This window comes from Larus michahellis, chromosome 7 (assembly GCF_964199755.1).
Source record: "Larus michahellis chromosome 7, bLarMic1.1, whole genome shotgun sequence".
In the NCBI taxonomy this organism is placed as follows: Eukaryota; Metazoa; Chordata; class Aves; order Charadriiformes; family Laridae; genus Larus; species Larus michahellis.
Window position 1 is genome coordinate 3,302,128 of NC_133902.1, and position 19,842 is coordinate 3,321,969.

General features: G+C 40.8%; 1 protein-coding gene and 1 non-coding gene across 9 annotated transcripts in view; both read left to right on the forward strand.

The window, feature by feature from the left end:
* Positions 1-2,775: 2,775 nt before the first annotated feature.
* TRNAG-GCC (transfer RNA glycine (anticodon GCC)) lies at positions 2,776-2,846 on the forward strand. Its single transcript has one exon. It is a non-coding gene; the product is annotated as a tRNA-Gly (tRNA).
* Positions 2,801-19,842, forward strand: part of CRCP (CGRP receptor component) — a 33,998-nt gene continuing 16,956 nt past the window's right edge. Inside the window, exons 1-5 of one of the 8 annotated variants that reach the window (XR_012588302.1) lie at positions 2,909-3,051; positions 6,845-6,881; positions 10,548-10,646; positions 13,899-13,993; positions 19,224-19,433. Coding sequence is in view for 7 of the 8 variants with exons in the window: in XM_074594601.1 (XP_074450702.1) it covers positions 4,558-4,625; positions 6,845-6,881; positions 10,548-10,646; positions 13,899-13,993 (299 nt within the window). In the remaining variant the exon portion in view is untranslated. Of the gene's footprint in view, positions 2,847-2,907; positions 3,180-3,677; positions 3,902-4,461; positions 4,626-6,844; positions 6,882-10,547; positions 10,647-13,898; positions 13,994-19,223; positions 19,434-19,842 lie in introns of those variants that run through there. The other 7 variants (XM_074594598.1, XM_074594596.1, XM_074594600.1 and 4 more) reach the window with 7 other exon arrangements.

Here is a 19,842-nt window from a genome sequence, read left to right on the forward strand (position 1 = left end):
CTAGGAGATTATTAATTCTCTCTTTTCCCATTTGTCGATTAAGCAGGCAATAACTATCCTGTCTGTATAATAAGCAATGCAGAATACAGAGTAATATCTTTATAATAAAAATGGAAGTGAAACTGTAAATCCAAGCAGAAGTCATTAACATAAAAATGGACATTGAAGAAGTGGGTTTTCTTAAAGGGGCTTGGAGCTGGAGAGTTGAACTGTTTTGAGGGGAAACCAGTGAAATAGTATTGCAAAGCCGGTTTTCTAATGTACACTGAAACGTATTCTCATTACTTTCTTCTCTATTTGTTCCGGTTTGGATGGCTCGCCACATCCCATCATCTTCTTTCATTACGTTATTTGCTTAGTGATATAGAAAGGTTAACCCCCAAACTCCCCACCACCAAGGAAGTCTGAGACAAAGGTCTTCTACTTATTTCCCCTTCTGGCCCAGCGAATGGCACATCATTTATACATTAATATTCCCAGCTACGTCCTTTTCCAAGATGAGGTACAATGAGGTAGTACTAGAGAGTAAATTGCCCGTTTTGCAGCATTGAGATGTTTAATTAAATGTATTTTAATGCCCTCAAAGATTTGAACATTATTTGTACTTGCTTTTGTAATCAGTCACAGCCTTGCTATTTCTTTTAGAGAACATTTTTTGTTAAAAGAGTGCAATACTTGGGGAGTGCTTTCTAGAAACACACTTTTCATAATAGGACTTATTTTCATAACTGTGAAGAAAAAGGATGGCATAAAGTGCTACAGCATACCTTCTTTAAAAACATTCTTTTTTAACTGTCATTTTGGTTTAGAAAAAGAAAAAAAGCTCTCTGGGCTGAAAGTGCTGGTCAAACGCACCGTCAGCGAGACTGATGTGAAGCGGTGCTGACATTTTTTGTTAAAAACAACTTTGTTTAATGAATTTTGAATGTAAAAGGAAAAAAAAAAGACACTATAGGGTGATCAGCGAAATGCTGAATACAGTAAACATCTTTCGTGACAAAGAATACAAATACCCTGCAGATCTGCTTTCAATGGCAATTGCTAGGCCCCCTGCTTTCAATAGTTAATACCGAGGCCCCTCTCTCACCAAGCCTTAGCGGTAACAATCACAAGCCCACGCTCAAAATGTTGACATGCTAAGCACATTTAGAAAAACCTATGTCTGCATTCCCTATGGATGGTGGAGCATAACTGTCTAACACCTAAAGTGCAGCAATTAAAAACCAAGTGAACTGAGCTCATCAGTTGTATGTAAGAGGAATGAGTCCTCGCTTCGATATGCCCCTTCTCTCCCTTGCGTGATGCCAGCGGACCTCTAGCTGTAAATATATGTATCTACACCCTAGCAGGCTATATGTCTCCACTGGGAAATATTTAGGAGAATTTCTCTATTAGAAAAAAAAAAAATAATTGAAAGCTAGGGGGACGTTTGTGTTGTGTTCATTGATCCCAGCTGCTGGGATCGGGCATCACCATCATGGGTTGTAAAAAAAGCGTATCAGCAAAGGTCTGGAATGAAGCTTTTGGAGAGACAGTGAAAATAAAGATGAGAAGTTGGTGCTGGGGGAGAGGTGTGAAGAGATGCAAAGGAGAAATAAAATTAATATGCTGAAGATTTTGAACCTGTATCTAAAGAGAGCGGTGGCAAGGATTAGTAGATTTCTGTAACAAAACTCTGAAATTTGATAATCTGGAAGTACCACACTCTCAAACGAAGGTGACATCCTCCCTCTTCTTTTCTTCCCCTGAGCCTGGCTGGGCGGGGGTGTACAGCCAGCTTCACGCGCAGGGTTTGGGACATGGCAGAGAAGTTACAGAGCATTTGCTCTGCCGGTTTTGGCCAATTTACAAGGTCCTTTAATCCTAACATGAAAAAGGACAGCATCCATTGCATCCTGTCACCGAGTCAGACCAGCAGCTTTCAGTCCACAGTTTGGAGACCTTTCTTCTGGCTCTTTTTCCATAGGGCTCCATGAGAAATTATTCTGCAGTATAAATTAATTTCTACCTGTATGTGATGGGATCCACATGTCCACTGAAACTTTTTTAGGAGTCCGCAGCTGAAAGGGGCTGAAAAAGCTTTGCAGGAGGCTTTTAAACTTTGCCCAGCACTTAGGTGTCCGCTGACGATGGCTCCTGGAGAGCTGGGAGCTGTTTGTCGCAAGGTGGAGGTTGTGGGCACAAGAAGTCTAACACATTTGGTTCCCCAGACGGCTCTTACAGCCCTGTATGTGACTCCTTAGGGAGTTAGTGTTGTTGTGTTTGCATATAAACTTTTGCCTGAGCGATAATGGCAAAATAAATTAATCGATGTTTCCCTGGCACTCAGTCCCTGAGCCAGACAATTCTCCTTGCTGTAGCCAAGAGGATTTTCAGCTATTTGCACTCCATGAAGTGTCTCTGGTTTTCTTGAGAATGAAAAGGGCTCTTGCAAAATTTAATAGCACATGGATTAAATGGGAAAGAATAACAGTGGTGGTAGGAAAAGACATATGATGCTGCTGAGCCTGGTAAAATGTATGTACAGCTGCTTTAAAAGGCAATAGGAGTATTACACAGCTAGTTCAGCCTTACAGCATTGTTTGCATGTGACTACGGATTTTATTTGGAAGGACCTCTATAATGGAATTTCTGCCTTGTCATCACACTTTGGAGCGGCTAGCTGGCAGAGTCTGAGTAGGTTTTCAGAACACCTTTTAGTGGAAACAACTTTTTTGCCATTTTCTGTCCGCAGAAGTTACAAGGAAGGGGGTGGGGATATTTCTTCCATCACCGGCATTGGTGGTTCAGTGGTAGAATTCTCGCCTGCCACGCGGGAGGCCCGGGTTCGATTCCCGGCCAATGCAGTGGGTATTTTTTTTAATCCCCTCCCCCCCCCTTCCTTATTTCTCCTTCCTTTTCCGCTTCCGTCCCGGCCGCTAAGAACCTCTTTTAGCTCAGCCCGGGCCTGCTTCGCACTGTCCTCGCCGTCGCCGAGCGGGCTGCGGGTGTGAGGGGAAGTTCGTCGGCGACCAGGGGCGGTCCCGGCGCGGCGGGGGACAAGATGGAGGTGTAAGGAGCGGCGGGGACGGGCTGCTGCCGCCTCCAGCCCAGCCCCAGCTTCCGTGGCGGCAGCGGGGGCTCCAGGGCCCGGGTGGGGGGGTGCGGAGGGGGAGTATATCCGCAGGGGCCTGTGTGTGGTAAATCTATATGGGCCTGTCTCTCTGTGGTGTGGGGGGCATATTTATATAGGCCTCCCTGTGGCGTAGGGGGTATATCTATGTGGCCTCCCTGTGGCGTAGGGGGTATATCTATGTGGCCTCCCTGTGGTGTGGGGGGTACATCTATACGGGCCTGTCACCCAGTGGTGTGGGGGGCATATTTATATGGGCCTGTCTCCCTGTGGTGTTTTGGGTACATCTGTATGGGCCGGCCTGTGGTATGTGGGGGGGCACATCTATATGGGCCTGCCTGTGGTGTGGGGGATACATCTATATGGGCCTGTCTCCCTGTGGTCTGGGGGCTATTTCTATATGGGCCTGTCTGCAGTGTGTGCGGGTAGATCTGTATGGGAGGATGCACTGGGCCTTTAACGCCGCTGTAACTAGCAGCGTGTTCAGGCACTCTGACGAGAAACTGAGTTGGGTTTTTTTTTTGTTTGCTTAAAAATCATGCTGATGCACGTGCCTGGGCAAAAGGCGTCATGGCTCAGCATGAGTCCCATCTCCATCTCCCTGCCCTCCTGCCTCCTCGCGCTCCGTTTTCTGTTCTGCCCCGCGAGAGGTGAAATGTGAATCCTCTGCGGCATCTGGGAGAGAGTGATTCCTGTGAGCATCAGGTAGACAGCTAACTGTAGGAGATGAATGTGCTGCAGAAGGAGAAAAACCTAACGGGTGTGCCCCAGCAGTTGCAAATACAAGAGGCGAGTCACAGTTTTTGGCTAGCTGATAGTTCGTGGCACGTACACCAGCTGGCCCCCAGGTTGCCATCCCAGGCAGCAAGTTTTGTTGCCTTCCTATGCGGACAGCACTATGCATGTTTCTGTCTTGTTAGCGTCACTTGGGCACAAAACAATAGGATTTGACCGATTTTGAAGCACAGAAACTCATTCTGGTGAGGTCTGTGGGGCCCGTTACATTGTGTGGTTATATACGTGTATGCGGCACTGGTTGGCCTGGAGGATGCGAGTCCCATGGGACGTATGTCAGCATCCACCAAAGTCAGCTGAGCTATTGCAGTTCATGTTATCCATGGATGCTTTATTGTCATTACATCTTCTATGCTATTATAATTAAGTCTTCTATGCATAAATTTTGAAAGTAGATAGCAAATAAGAAACTTCCGTTTGAAATACGGGTTTGTAACCTCAACATGAGTAGCAGCCTGCAGGGAAATGAGCTGTTCTTGCTGTTGTATACCGAAAAATGCTGTGAAACACATACACAGGATGCAAGTGGCTGTTGCATGTGAGGAAAGACAGGATTTGCCCTGATGAGAAAGATGCTTTCGATACCATTAATAGTAAGTCTGTGATGATGCTTATACATCCGCTTCTTTTTTACTGCCTTGAGTAGCTCCATGTATTTGACTGGTGCTACCTCTTTTAGTACCGATGGGAAGGTGCATCAGGGGCAGAAGACCTGGGGGTGAGTCCTGAGCTGTGGGTGAACGTCCCTGTGCGTGAGAATGGAACGATTTAGTCCATTTTGCACTTGAATTGCTGTTGGAATTTAATCTCCCTAATCTTTTGCCTCCTGCCTGACCGTCTTCATAGAGGGAAGCTCTGCAACTAGGAAAACCTCTCTTAAGTTCTTACTGCGTCAGAAGTATCTGTGACTAGACAAAAGAACTCTCCAGAAAACATTTTGATTTAAATATACAACATATCTTAAGCAATAGATTTAAAAACATGAAGTGTGAATGGTATTTTTAGAGGTATGATGCCATATACTAAGATATTTTTCTATATTATATGCAGCAGACCTTCTCAATAATATTTTGGTTTGGACAGAAATTTGGACAAATGTTACCTGTTTAAAGATTCTAAAAAGTGTTTATACATTTGGTATTAACATGAGATGTATTTCCTTTTCATGATCTTGTAAAAGTTAAGCATACAGTTTAGTTGGCTACTTAAAAATATACATCAGAATTCATTTATAATTTCTTGTTTTCTGAATGTAAAATTGATAGTCGATTCATGAAAGTTAGGGCTGAAGAAAATTGTATTTCTGCTAAGTTCTGCAAAAGTTTTTTGAAACTGGTCTTGTTGATCAGTTTGTAATTGTGGTATTTCAGCACAACAAAAATTGTTGGAGATTTGAGACTGACTTGTTTGCCATCCATTGTTAGAAAAAAAATAATATTTTTCTGAACGATAAAGTGGTTTTGAATTAAAAAAGACTCAATTGTCTTAAATAATTTAACTTCAGATAGATTTCACAGGCTCATTTACAGTGATGTATTTACTCTATATGACCCTTTCACTTACTTAACAGAATAATTCCCTATATAAATCTTCTGTAGCATTATTATTTCTAACAAAGAATGTCTTTGATCCATAGGGATTTCTGTAGTGATAGCCTGAATGCAAACGTTCTGAAGAATTGCATTTACCTAACAACAAAAGCTATATGGTTTGTAAAACATGAATGAAAACTAATGCGTGTGTGAGCTCACTTGCTGAAGTTTCACTCTAGTCAGCGAAATGGAAGTTGAAGTTCATCTCAGCGTATTTTAGAGGGTCCTTTTCATTTAAAAACAATGATAGAACCTGTGGAAGTCTGTGGACGCATTTAACTCGTTTGAAAGTGATGAACGTGACAATTCTATTCAAACAGTTGATGGTGCTTAACAATACATTGTACCTTTTTTTCTTTTTTTCTTTTTTTATAAGCTGCTGCACAGACCTGAGAAAGGCCTTTTTTTTTTTCCTTTTGTATGGAAACTTTCTGTTGTGTCGGCGACTGACTGCTCAGCAGAAATGTGTTGTTCAGGAATACAGGATGTTCTGTGTTGGTTTTTCTCCCTTTTTTTAATTTAAAAATATAAAATTACAATATCCGGTAGTAATAGAGGTGTGATTAATCTAAATATGAGCTGGATTCAAGGATGGTGCGTTCAGTGTAGCAGTGGCGGATAATGATTCGTGCTTAGTTGGGACAGAATTAGTGGGGAGTGTTTGGCTGGTGCAAAATGGGAAACTCTCAGCCTTGCGCTGCTAATAGAGGAGTAGCCACATAAAGAGTCAAAGAATAAATAAAGTTGAAATGCAATAAGGTTTTCTTACTCAGTACAGTATGTGTAAATATAGTGCTATATTTCTCACTGTATATTACTATATATATTTATATAGTGCTATCTATATCTATACACACATGTCCATTGCACTAAAAACAGTAATTGTATTTTCTTTTTCTGTACTCTTCATTAATAAATAAATAGTGTGTGTAGTCTGAATGATTTTTCCCCGTCGGTCTTTATTCTAATAAATCTGGAGGCCCTTTTTTGTAAGGAAGAGGCAAAGCAATTTGGTTTTAGTTTGTAAAGTTGGGTGAGTGAGTGAAATAGGCTGAGTAAAAAGACTATGGTGTATAAGTGTGTTATGATTTATGGGGCAAATTGTGCAAAATATACTATATATTTATGTAATAATTCTACTAACAGCATGGAAAAATATTTTCCAGAGGTGGCCACAACTTGGTAATTATAGAATCACCAAAAATAGATTTCTTGATGATTTTTTTTTTTTTTAAACTTTATGAAAGTAGTGTCTGTTGTTTTAGAGTCTGCATGACTCAGCAAAGAAAAATTTTAGACAGTTTCCTTTGGAATATAAATTAATCATTTTCATTTTTCCTTTTAGAAAAGATGCAAATGCTGCATTGCTGAGTAATTTTGAGGTAAGTTACTCTGTGTCTTGGTTTTAAATCGGCAGTTTAAAGCTGTAGTCAGTCACTTACATACTTCTTTGGAGGCTGAGAATTGCCAGTGGCAATCAGCAAGACCTGTATGTGATTTCCACCCACTCCATTTGATTTGTTATTAAGAAAAAATATTTTTAAAGAAAATCTAGTTCTCTGAAAAATTACTAGTTTTCTGTTTTTACTAGTAATGGGTGCTGTAGTATTATTTGATTGATCCCAAATCTATAAAACCAGATATAATTAATGTTTTTCAAACAGATGAGGAGCAGATCTTCGGAATGTCAGTAACTTTAACTTCCGCCTTGTTGTATTTACTCTGTTGCTGTGTGGTTAGTTTGTTGAATCCTCTGTGTGTGGTTTGTTATTCAGAATAACATGAGCCGGCAGTGTACTTGCAGCCCAGAAAGCCGATCGTATCCTGGGCTGCATCAGGAGAAGCGTGGCCAGCAGGTCGAGGGAGGTGATTCTCCGCCTCTACTCCACTCTCGTGAGACCCCACCTGGGGTCCTGCGTCCAGTTCTGGAGCCCCTGCTACAAGAGAGATATGGATGTGCTGGAGCGTGTCCAGAGAAGGGCCACGAGGATGATCGGAGGGCTGGAACACCTCTCCTGTGAGGACAGACTGAGAGAGTTGGGGTTGTTCAGTCTGGAGAAGATAAGGCTCCGAGGAGACCTTATAGTGGCCTACCAGTATCTTAAGGGGGCCTACAAGAAAACTGGGGAGGGACTTCTTAGGATGTCGAGTAATGGTAGGACTAGAGGGAATGGATTAAAACTAGAGATGGGTCGATTCAGACTGGACGTTAGGAAGAAGTTCTTCACCGTGAGGGTGGTGAGACACTGGAACAGGTTGCCCAGAGAGGGGCTGGAAGCCCCATCCCTGGAAGTTTTTAAGGCCAGGCTGGACGGGGCTCTGAGTAACCTGATCTAGTGGGAGGTGTCCCTGCCCACGGCAGGGGGGGTTGGAACTCGATGATCCTTAAGGTCCCTTCCAACCCGAACAATTCTATGATTCTATGAATTTGATTCTCCACATCTTCAAACACTGGTGTATTTGGGCAAGTGCACGGGATTCATTGCTGCTTTGACTGACATATGGTGCATCGAATCCCAGATCAGGAATGTTGACACCTCTGTAACTGGGCAGCAATGTCCAAGTATCTTTTTCTGAATTTTGTCGTATGATAAGCCAATATACCACTACATACGTGACACACTGCTTGCTGGAGTCTCTTTAATATTGCAAATAAAAATTCTTGCAGAAAAATTCAAACATTTTTCACAGATGGATGCTGCTAGAATCAATGTTTCGTATTTAACTTGTGACGGGCAGTATCATCCGAGAACCTGTAGCTCATTAACACCTGGTTTTGTTAAAGCCAGTGCTACTGGAAATGCAGTTTTACACCTCTGAATGCTTGGCAGTATTTTTTTAAACATCTTGAGGTGTTTCCAAAGCAGGTTAGGTTATAGTAAGGGTGAGGCAGTTTGCTGATCTGAGATGTGTTACTCAGGACAAACACCCCTAGAAGCCAGTGATGTACCTTGATCTGGTGTCATGGGGAAGCTACAGTGCCCTGTCGTAACAAACAATGAATATTGGCATGCAAATAACATAGTAACACAAAAAAAAAATCTTATTTTCTCGTCTAGATAAGTTTTGAATCATTTTCCTCTCTCCTGAGCAAAGGTATTTTTTTAGTGAGGTAGGAAGAAATGTCACGTTCTTGTTGGTTTAACTTCAGCCAGGTAACGGGAAGATTTCAGTGCTTTGTTTATGAGTGTAATTTTTTTGAATGGTTTTAATAACTGTTTTATTGCTGAAGCTTAAAAGTTGCACAGCTGTTTCATCCTAGCCTGAAATAAATCTTGAAGTGTTTTGTCTTGAGCTGCATCTGTCTGTGTACAGCAGAGCAACCAGCTGGTGACTGTTAGAAGGGCTTTAATGAGGTACGTGGAAAGAACTGGCTTGCCTAAGAAAGAGATGATATTATGTCAGCCAAACTCGTACTAAGTGTCTGTTTGTTAAAAACACGTACTGTTGCAGTGAAGAAAACAGTAAGTATTTCAGAGATTATTTACTGCAAAATGATCTCTGCAGCTATAGGCTTTTGGGGCATGGCTTTTCTCTGCTCTTCAAAGTGCTGATTCCCGTAAAGCCACCGATCTCTTTCTGTTTGCTCCTCTTTCCACTTGCGGTTTGGCTGGCATAGCCAACGTTCTCTGTATCGATGTAATATTTTGCACAGAAAGTGGTGTTTGAAAGGAATATTCAGGACAGATACGTGTTCCATGCCTACATTTCTGGGAATTTGGAGTTGTCATTTCATGTTTTGTTGTCACTGGCTGCATTTTGTTTAGATATTTATTAGATAAAGGCTCATAGCTTGAGTTTTGGCTTTCAGGTCAGGGTTGATAAGTGTTCCTCTTTTATAGAAGATGCAATATAAAGTAATTGCAGGATTTGTAGCCAGTAATGTTCTTATTTCTCATTGTCTAGAAATGATTGTATTCTTATTTCTGTGGACTTGTCAGTTTATAATACCCCTGGAACTGGATCTTTAAAATTAAAAAAAGCTAAAAATTAGGGGATAAACAGAAAGAAGCGATCTGTTACTCTGCTGTGGTTATTGGCTCTGGGTATACCGTAAAGCCCGAAGCAAAACATCTGGAGAAATTTCAACCTAATGTGATTTAATGTGGGAATAAAAGAGCAATTGTGATGCTGTCTCAACACTTTGGTGCGCGTCTAGCTATGGTGAATAAAGATGTTGTGGTGTTGCAGCAGATTTGACAGAGCACAGATGCAAAAACCAAAACGCTTTCCTTGCCTTCAGACTCACCCTCTGAATCTCGCTCCTACATCGGTATTCACTGCATCATATCTGTGAAGACAACTTTATTACATTCTTTTCAAGAATGTCTGCTTGTATTACATTGTTGTGATGAAATAGGGAGCTAATTTAATCTTTGTGGTTTAACGTACCATAACACCCTACCAGTCACTGTAACATTTACTATTATGAATAACTCCACTGGAATTCACAATAGGATCACTAATATCAGGAGCATCTATAGGTCAAGCCTTTATTTAGTTGGTTCCTGGCAGCGTGACACTTGCAGAGTTTACTTCTTTTTTGCAGGTAATGTAAAATTGCATCTCTGTGAGACAAGATGTATATCCGTTTTAATATTATAGGTACGTCTCTCATAACAAATCCAGCAGGGCCGTGAGCTTGTGTGACATTCTGCTTCAAGCATCACTCGCGTTTAAAGGGGAGCTCTGTGCCCGTACAGCGTGTATGGCCCAACTCTGCGCCGGACTTGAGATAAGATAAACAACGAGGATAGATTCATCCTGTCAGCGTCTCCTTTGTGGCTCTTAGATAACATTTAACAAGCGCTGAAAATCTGTTTAAAATAGTCACAATTTTTAAAAAACAATTTTCATACTTATTGATGATTCTGGTGCCAAAATACTCACCAAAGAAGCCATGCTTTTTGTTGTTGTTGTTGCTTGGTTGGTAGGATTTTGCGTTGTTCACTTATGTTTTCTTGCTGTAATATTTTTAGGTAAAACAGAATCATAGAATCATACTCTCAAATGTTCTGAAACACTTTTTTTTTTTTTTTTTCCCCTAGGTGTTCCAGTTACTTACTGATCTTAAGCAGCAGCGCAAAGAGAGCGGAAAGAACAAGCAGAGCTCTGGTCAGCAGAATCTGAACACAATCATGTATGAAGTGAGTAGCACTGTGAAATTTCCTTTGCAAATTAGCCCAAGCTGGAGTAATTCACATCCTTAGGTCTGTATATTAATAATTTTTTATGAAATTTCCCCTATTAAAAAGCACAGTAAAATACACTTTTTTTGCTGCTTTTCTGTGGTAGCTTTATTCGGGTTGTAGGCTAATGGTGCTGTCAAGGCATGCAGCTGCTCTTATTAAAATCACAAAAGGAATAAAACCCCCGTTGTATTTTAACTGTTCGGTTTTGTGGGTGTTTTTTGATTCCAAATGTTCTATCCTTTTAAGACCCAGGGCAGAACTTGCTATCGTCTGATGAATTGATGATACCACCTAATCACGGTTTCAAAGCTGAGGCACAGATATTTTCTTATTAACAGACTTAAACTAATAATTTCCCACTAAAATAGATTTTTTTTTTTTTTTTGTCGTCAAAAGAGCCAGACATGGATAACCAGAATAACAAAATTACACGTACAGATAGTGAAATCAGTTGGATGCCGGATGTTCAATCTGTTGCTAGGAAGAACTTTTAAAATCATACAATGCAAATACGAACATTTCCAATATCTCAAATTAGCAACTTTGTACCAAACTTGCGGTGTGACCTATTGTGTCCGTGTCAGAGAATTGCGTGAGTAGCACCACGACGGGCAGGACGTTGAAAGCAGTTTGCCTTGCTTGCAATAGTAATCCCGTTGAGCAGTGAAACTACTCATGTGAATAAGATTTGGCCTAGGCTTTGTTTTTGTTTTAGTTCTGGCTTTGTTTGAAAAGGTACAGAGCTGTAATTCCTAAGCCTCATATTCAACAAAATAGGGGCTTACAAAAAATCTAATTTAAATCTTCATGGAGACTAACAGTCTCTTCCTGTACCTCTTTGAAATGGCTGAGAAAGATCCTGTAAGTATATTTTGTTAGAATGCATCTTAAAGCTTTAATTGCCATGTTATATTGCTCCATGCTAAATAACTGTAGGATGCTCGTTTTTGTGCGTGGAGTGAAGCTGATGTAAACTCTATGTACATTTTCTCTGCATCCGACTGAAAGAAAACCCGAATTTGATCCTGCAGGATTGTTTTTATTCATGCTGAGTGTGTCTTCCTGAGCTCTGTGCAGGCTTGTATCCATTGGTACTGAAATAACTAGATGAAGCTTGCTGAACTGGAGCTGTGTCGTGCTCTATGTCTGGCATTTTAATTGATCTGAAATTGCTGAAAAAGACTAAACTGGAAAAGAAATTACTCCTATTGAATAATCTTATTACGTGGTAGTACGATGATTTCATGTCAGGCATTATTTGTGTATAATAATTCCATTTTATCGGAAAAGGTCGGGATGGAACTCGGAGAAGGGAAGGTTACTATTACCTTACTGTGCTTTTCTCAGTAGTCCAGGGAAACTGGTGCTTAAGAAAACCAGTGATTCGTATTTCATCAACACTCTTATCTGTTAAGTAGGATGAATTCTCCTGTGTTGTTGAAGTCTGTTTTTTACCTAGCATTTTAAAGTGATAACAGATTTTAATGGAAATACACTGTAAACATATTCGCATATTTTCTTATTTGCCATACGGATCTTGTAGCTCATTTTCCCCCAGTATCTGTTGTTTTCTGCTCTGTGAATACTGATTCAGCTTTTTGGGCTTCTGACTTTTCAAATATAAATATTCAGTTTAGAGATTTTCTGAGAAAGAAACTCAAAGAGTATCACATAGAATTTTATGGGGTTTTATTATTATTATTAATAATCTGTGCATGTGGTATCCTACCACGCTCTGTTATTGCAATCCAGTTAGTGCATCATGAGTCAGTTGTACTGATACTTTTGAGCTTTATGTGTAGCTGTGCAGGATCAACTGATGAAGATTTTCTTCCTTAATTCAAAACAAGCATCGACAATACTCTTTTAAATCCTTCAGTTGCTGATGCACGCAATGCAGACAATGCAAGGATTTCCTTGACTTTTCCACTGATGCTCGTTATTTCCCACTCTTCATTTTGGGGTCTAATCAAAGCAACATTCAGGAAGATTCTAAGCTACTTTCAGTGAAAAGACAGCTGTGAACTGGAATTTGTGGTTTTATTTTACATTATGTATTATTTGTCTGCTCGATGTCACTTTTTAAAGAAAGCAGATGTAACCTCAGCAGAAGTTAGCTGAGGTTGGTAGGTGTTGCATGTCAAAAATAGAGCAAAGATAAATCATCTCAAGTCAGATAAACATTTCTAATACTACAGTGTTTTTGCGGATTTTCTTGACAACCCACCTAACCTGCTTCTATGAACTTTAAGAGAGCATTGCCAAAAACGCAGGATGAAAACGGCCATAGATTGGAGAGCTTAATGAGTTACTGATGGGTTGGCGGTGAGAGTATCCCTGGCACGTGAAAACTTGGCAGAAGGTAGCATGGTTTTAAGGTTGAATAGCATTCAGGTTTTCTGAAGTGCTACTGCTTTTAGAAAAACACAAACTGAAACATCACACACACACACACACACACACACACACGCACACACACAAAACAACAAAAAAGAAACACCAGAAAAAATCCCCAAACCCTGTGTCTTTGTACCTTTTTAAGCTAGCTTTGAATCTGTAAATGTTTGTTGCTTTTAAAATAAAAAGTAAATCCGAGTAACTCTTCAGCACAGCTGTAAGTATGGCTTGATCACAGTCTTAGCATCCGCTGAGATTATTTCAAACCAAGAAAGCAAATGTCTTTCACAAACAGCAGGTGGTTTTTTTCATAGAGCTGAAACTTGCTCCTTTCCTGAACTCTTCAACGTGCGACTTTGGGCTTTGAACAGTTCAGATAAATTGCTCGCCCAAAGGCACAGAGGGAATAGTCAAAGCTGTAGTTCCCACCTGGTGGATAGTGAGCTGCTTGGGTCACGTCTTTACGGGATGAATTCACTGGGGCTTTCTGGATAAGTACCAATGTAAAAGTGCTAATGTGATTTCTATCCCATAATGTTGTAGTTACATATTGCCTGTTTCTTACTCCCTCAGCAAATACCAGTATAGTCTTACTGAAGACTGAAAAATGTGATTTATCATCTATGACAGCACTTCTCACTTTAAAAACAAAAAATAAAAAAAAAAAAGCCAAATCCCAAAACCTGAATTGATTTCCAATTTTTCTGAGTAGTACTGAGGAGACTTTTCAAAACCGGCTTGTTTCATGCACACATGGTAAAGCAGATAATAACTGTGAAATAATGTGTACTTTCTTCCTATCCCTTGCAGACGCTGAAGTACATCTCAAAAACACCCTGTAGATACCAGAGTCCTGAGACCGTGAGAGAGTTCCTGGCAGCAATGAAAGGCCACAAGCTCACCAAGTGAGTAGAAATGTGCCTTTGAATAAAAGTATGAACTCATGGACGTGTTGAAAAACTGATCCCCACGTACACAGGGGATCATGTACACGTGATAATCTGTCTGGTTTTGTTTAACATATTTTAAGTATTTTCTGCGGTTATTTAAGTACTCATCCACACATCTTTTCCTTCCCTCGTTAACGCCTATGTGGATGAGTATTTCCATAAGTAGGCCCGTGTTTGCCAATGTATTTCTCAAACAGATTCTTGTCAGTAGTTGGGGGTTTAGCATGGCTTCGCATGGACCAAGCACAGAGTTCATGAAATATTTTCTGAGGAAGAAGCTGTGAGTTGTAAATGGGTTTTGAACACAGTTAGAGAACTGCAAAAAAAACCCCAAAAAACGCCAACCCAAGCTCAGTTTATTATCAGTCTTATTTTTACGGACTTCCTTAAGCAAAAATGCATTCATTCCTAAGGCAAAAAAGGTGTCTGTATTGCAGGGATGTCATAAGTAAATAAAATCCTAATATAGATGTATGGGAAAGAATGTTATTCTGCAGTTAAGGTTTATGAGAATCTGTGAACCCATCTCTCAGGGTTATGCTCTCTAACTGGCCTTTAGCAAACTAAGATGTTCATCTTCTCTTTTTATGCTGTTTGTCCACTGATGTTTATGTCCACTAGGATTTCTGAGATGTACATTTCAGTTACTTAATTGTTGTGTCAACCTTCCTTCCCCCTCTGCTTTCTCCCTCCCTCCCAGAGTTTGTAGGAAAGCTGAACATACGGTTCATCTTCTTATTTTGGGAAGTCCTGCCTAGAAAATAAAAGGTTTTCTTCACAGTTACAAGAAGACTCAAAGGGCATTTTTCCTGTTTGGCAGCGGCGCGAATGCCTCTTCACAGTGCTAGAAACACATAATCCTCTCCAACCTCTCTCCAGAGCGTGAGCGAAGCCTGTTGTAAATAGTCAGACCTGAAAGAAATTTAATCTGTTGTCTGCTTGCTTGGGTAGCTCTAATCAGTCATCTGCTTTTTAAAGCAGAAAAAGCAAAGATTTATTTGCTTCTAGATGACGACTCCTTCACCACGAAGGAGTAGTTTATGCTGTGTAGACTGTATTTATGCTGTATTTTTCTTCCCTGCTGGAAGGACTCCCAAGGAGTTTGTGCTCTGGGAAGGAGGCCCCTGCTAATAATTTGGTTGTGTCACAAAAAGAAATGCAAAGTGAGAGCATCTGGAGAGCGCAGTGCTGCGAGGCAACTTTTTACCCTGTCCAAAGCATAGTAAGTTGAGTAGAAAGCAGACTGTCAGCTATTTTGTTGACTTTCAGTGCCCCCTCCCTACAATTATGCTCACGACCAGTTTATCAGCAGCTCTGATAACAGGATTGCTGTCATTGCAGACACAGGGGTGCTAGTACTTGGAAGCTTTGTCGTGGGTATTGTGACTTTGCTCGTAGTGCTTTCTTTTGTAGAACTAAAGTTGCCAGGTCAGTATGTCAGTGTTTAGTCCTCCCGGAGCTCATTTTATATAGCAGGATACTAATTTCTGTAGTGGGCAAAGTATCTTAATTATTTTCTGTCATGGAGGTATTGAAGCATGGAGAAAATATTCTCTGTTTACTGTAAAGAGCTGATAGTATTGAAATGAAAGAGAGTATCTTAAAATTGGCAGCAGACTATTTCTGGTGTAAGTAGTGAGAATCCTTCATTTCTGGTAATGTGAAACGGTCGTCCTCTTTGAAATGAAATGAGCTTGTTCAGTCTGTACAGGGCAGCAGTTTGGGAAAGCACCAGAAGAATGTTGTGTCACAGCAAAAAGCCAGCGGGGGTTAAAAAGGCAGAATAGGATTTTGCAGAAGTAACTGAATGAGTTAGGTATGAGTCCCATTAAAAGTCAAAGGTTGATTTTTTTTTGTTTGTTTGTTTTGTTTTGTTTTTGTTTTGTTTTAAAGCTCTTTTAAATTTCTAAACTTGTTTCTGGTAGAATTTGACCAGGACCTCAGGGTTAACTCTTAGAAAAAGACAGAGGAGCTCTGTTACTACGTTAGATACCTTGACCGCGCATCTGCTCCCCCATCTGGCGTCTCCGAGGGTGAAGTATTAAATGATGTTGGATCTTAAACCAGAAAATTCTAGCTGCAAAATCTCTCAGTCCCCCGTAGTGCCTAGATATTTTGTAGAAAGTCTACCCAAATATTCGCCTTCCCATGCCTGCCTGTTCTGTGAGCTTGAATATAGCACTGCTGCAAAGGTTGAAATAGTTACAAGTTTTAGATGGGCTTTCTGACTACTTTATTTTTTTAATGGATGCTAGGAGGTGCCTTTGATTTTAGGTATCATCCCCTCTCTCCTTTTTCTCTGAATCAGTCTGTAAGATAAGCAAGAGAATTATTCCCATTTCCGTCTGCATAATGGCAGAAGGATGAAAGTGAAGAGCCAACCATTAATTCAGGTTACAAATTTACTGCATTTATGGCTTATCAGAACTCCGACTGGACTGCCATACTTTAGTTTCTTGAGCATCCTCTACAACTTTTACTTTGTTAATATCTTTGTCATCTGGTAAAGAACTTGCCAGCTCTGCATTTGCCACGTACTTTACAAAATAAGAAACAGAATTGTTTAGCGTGATCCTGGCACTTCTTTCTTCTAATCTTTTCCATTCAGACGCTTGAAGCTAGAAGTATCAGAGCCCATCTGGCAGCCTCTTCACACCAAAACACAGAAAGCATATGGTGTGCAATTGCTATATAATGCACTTTATGTTAAACCACTTAAAATAGTGATGCCTCCAAGGAAATTTTGACTACCCTTTGGTTCATAACCAAGATCATTTCAACGCTGCTCTGTTGTTTAATAGATGAAAAACTAATGCCTTTAATCATTTCCATTCTGCGGGATGGAGGTGGTATTTGTATAAAAGACTTCACTCGAGATTTCGTTCCAGTTATCTGGTAGAGAGCTTTCTTCCCCTGTGAGAGGAAAGAACCTGCAATGTTAGCTTTCCTGGACCTTGCTTACATGATCTCGCTGTAATGACCTTTCCTCCCACGAAGAGTAATGAACTCTAGAGTCTGTCTTTGCTGCGTCCTTTCTGGGTAAGGCATTTGAAGATGTGCTTCTCCCTTAATCTCTTAGCTGGTCGTATGCTGTCTCTGCTGGTTTTCTGAAGGTCGCTGATTTGATTTAACCTATATGTTAGTTGGTGTCTGTTCTCGGTGAGGGCACAGCAGCGTTTTCAGTTTTCTCGTTGCAAGAGGAACAGAAAATGTGGTTAAAAGGCACAACTGGTCAGAAACATCTCATCATCTTAGACTGCTTTCTCTGCTGTTTGATTTCCATGTTATGACTCTGCCTCTAATCAAAGAGGAAACAATTAGGCAGTGTGTTTGTGCTGTTAATTAAGCTCAGGAACTTCTTTTCTAATACAAGGACTTCAGGGCTTTGAATATAAGAAGGATTTCAGCCTGGAGAAGAGAAGGCTCCAAGGAGACCTTATAGCAGCCTTCCAGTCCCTGAAGGGGACCTGCAGGAAGGATGGGGAGGGACTCTTGATCGGGGAGTGTAGCGATAGGACAAGGGGTAACAGTTTCAGACTGAAGGAGGGTAGATTTAGATTGGATATCAGGAAGAAATTCTTTACTGTGAGGGTGGTGAGAACTGGAACAGGTTGCCCAGAGAAGCTGTGGCTGCCCCATCCCTGGAGGGGTTCAAGGCCAGGCCGGATGAGGCTTGGAGCAGCCTGGGCTGGTGGGAGTTGTCCCTGCCCAGGGCAGGGGGTTGGAACGAGACGATCTTTCCAACCCGAACGAGATGACCCTTCCAACCGAACCATTGTGTGTGATTCTGTGATTTGCAGCTGTCTCTAAAAGCCTGTTGGAGGGAAGGTAGTGTGAGGAGCTGACTTTCCCCGCTCAGCATGTTATTGCAGCACGCAAGCACTAGGTTGTGCTGGTGGATCTGAGAATTTCCAGGTAGTGAAGAAAGACCAGACACCATCCAGGGAAGCACCAAGAATTGAGGCACATTCATTTAAAGAACAGAGCTTTTAATCAAGTGAATTCTCATTTTTCCTGCCCTCCTCCTCCAGACCTGCAGTACTAACCGTGCAAAATGCATTGCTCATCAGACTAATATCCTAAAACTCTCTGGCTCCAGTTACAGAGCTGATAGCACTGCGCTGGCAAATGGTGCAGCTCCTGTAAAATCATCTCAAGGCTTTTCTTTCTGTCACTGCTCATATTTGCTACTCAAAACCAGGTTAACAGACCAGCGCATCTTTTCTGCTGGCAGCCACCCATTTTGTTTTTCTCATCAGTGTTACAGGCGGAAAAAAATACTTTTTCCTAAAAGGCAAATTTTAAAAATAAATACTAACGTGTACAAAAAACTTAAACCTTCCTGAGTCATTTCAGATAGCTGCCTTGCTAAGTGGAGCAAATTCAAAGACATCTAAATATATATTTCACTGATGCAGTCAGTAAAGTATGGTAAAGCACAGTTTTTTTTTTTCCTTGTCATCAGTTATTTTGGTAAAATTGAAACTGCAGAACTGAGATTTTAAAAAAAAAAATAAAAAATGAAAAGCTCTGAACTGACATCACAGTGAATTTTATTATTACCTTGTTGAGGCCTCAGGCTTTGGCTAACGCCGCAGTACAGTAAGCCATGTGGTACTTGGAAATACAGTATGCCACTAGCAGCTAATTTTCCAGTTTTAGTCCCTGGAATGGCTTCGTGTTTTGTAAGGTAGTGCAAGTGGCATTGTACGGAAAGAACATTTATTAAGCTTGCGCCCTGTAATTGTGGTTAAGTGAAAATTGGCTGTACTTGTACTTCCTGTTACCAATAGCATGTCTTGGATCTAATTTTGGAATAAACAAATTTCCAATCACTGCATATTATTGTAATTTTTAAAAATTGGACATAAATATTGCCTTTTTTGTCTTTAAATCAACACATTCAAAGAAGTGTTGGGCTGAAAATCAGTAATACTTTTAGAAAATATTTTCCCTCACTACTGCCAAAAACTACAACAAATATAAACCTCTACAGTATTGAAGGCTGAATGATTTATTTTGTCATTTTTGTCTGCTCCTGAGCTTTCAAAGTGAATATTCAACACGAAAGTCAGGGTGGTGCTAGTTTAACAATAGCATCATTTAATAGTCTTATAAAAGGCTGTTGTGTTTCCCTCTGAACTGATGGGAAATTGACCCTTTGATCTGTCGCGGTGTTGCTCAGTGTTTTGTGTTCAGGCACCATTATCAGCCCTCGGATTTCATCCTGGGCGAAGGTACTGACAGCGAAGTACAGCGGTGATCCCTGCGGAGGACGCAGCCGGGTATGTTTGCCCAGACGCCGCGCAGACCGGCGCTGGGGTTGCACAGACCGCGCTCGGGACTGCTCATCCCTAAGCCAGATCCTGTGATCTTCATTCAGCCGACGTTTTACGTGAGTTGCCGTGCTTGACTCAAGACCACAGGATTTGAGTCTTAAATATTTTCAGCTAGTAATAAAAGACATGGTTATGCATACTGCCGTTACCTTATGCTTTTCCTAGCAACTAAAAAACATACATTCCTGAGGATAAATTTGCCTCTGCGCAGTCACAGAGGTTTTAGGGTTTTTTTTTTTTAGCTCTGTGTGCTGTATCTTGGCATTAATACTGTTCTCTTCTTACCCATGCCTATGGATCTCTTACTAGAAAAACAAAATGTGCATGCATATATATTTACATACGGTCTAGCAATTCAGGAGCTAAAAAATGGGCAATACCAAGACACATAATACCAGGTTTTGGTTAAAATATAAGTGCTGTAAATATTTGGGTCGCTGCTGGCAGAATATGATACTTTTTGTC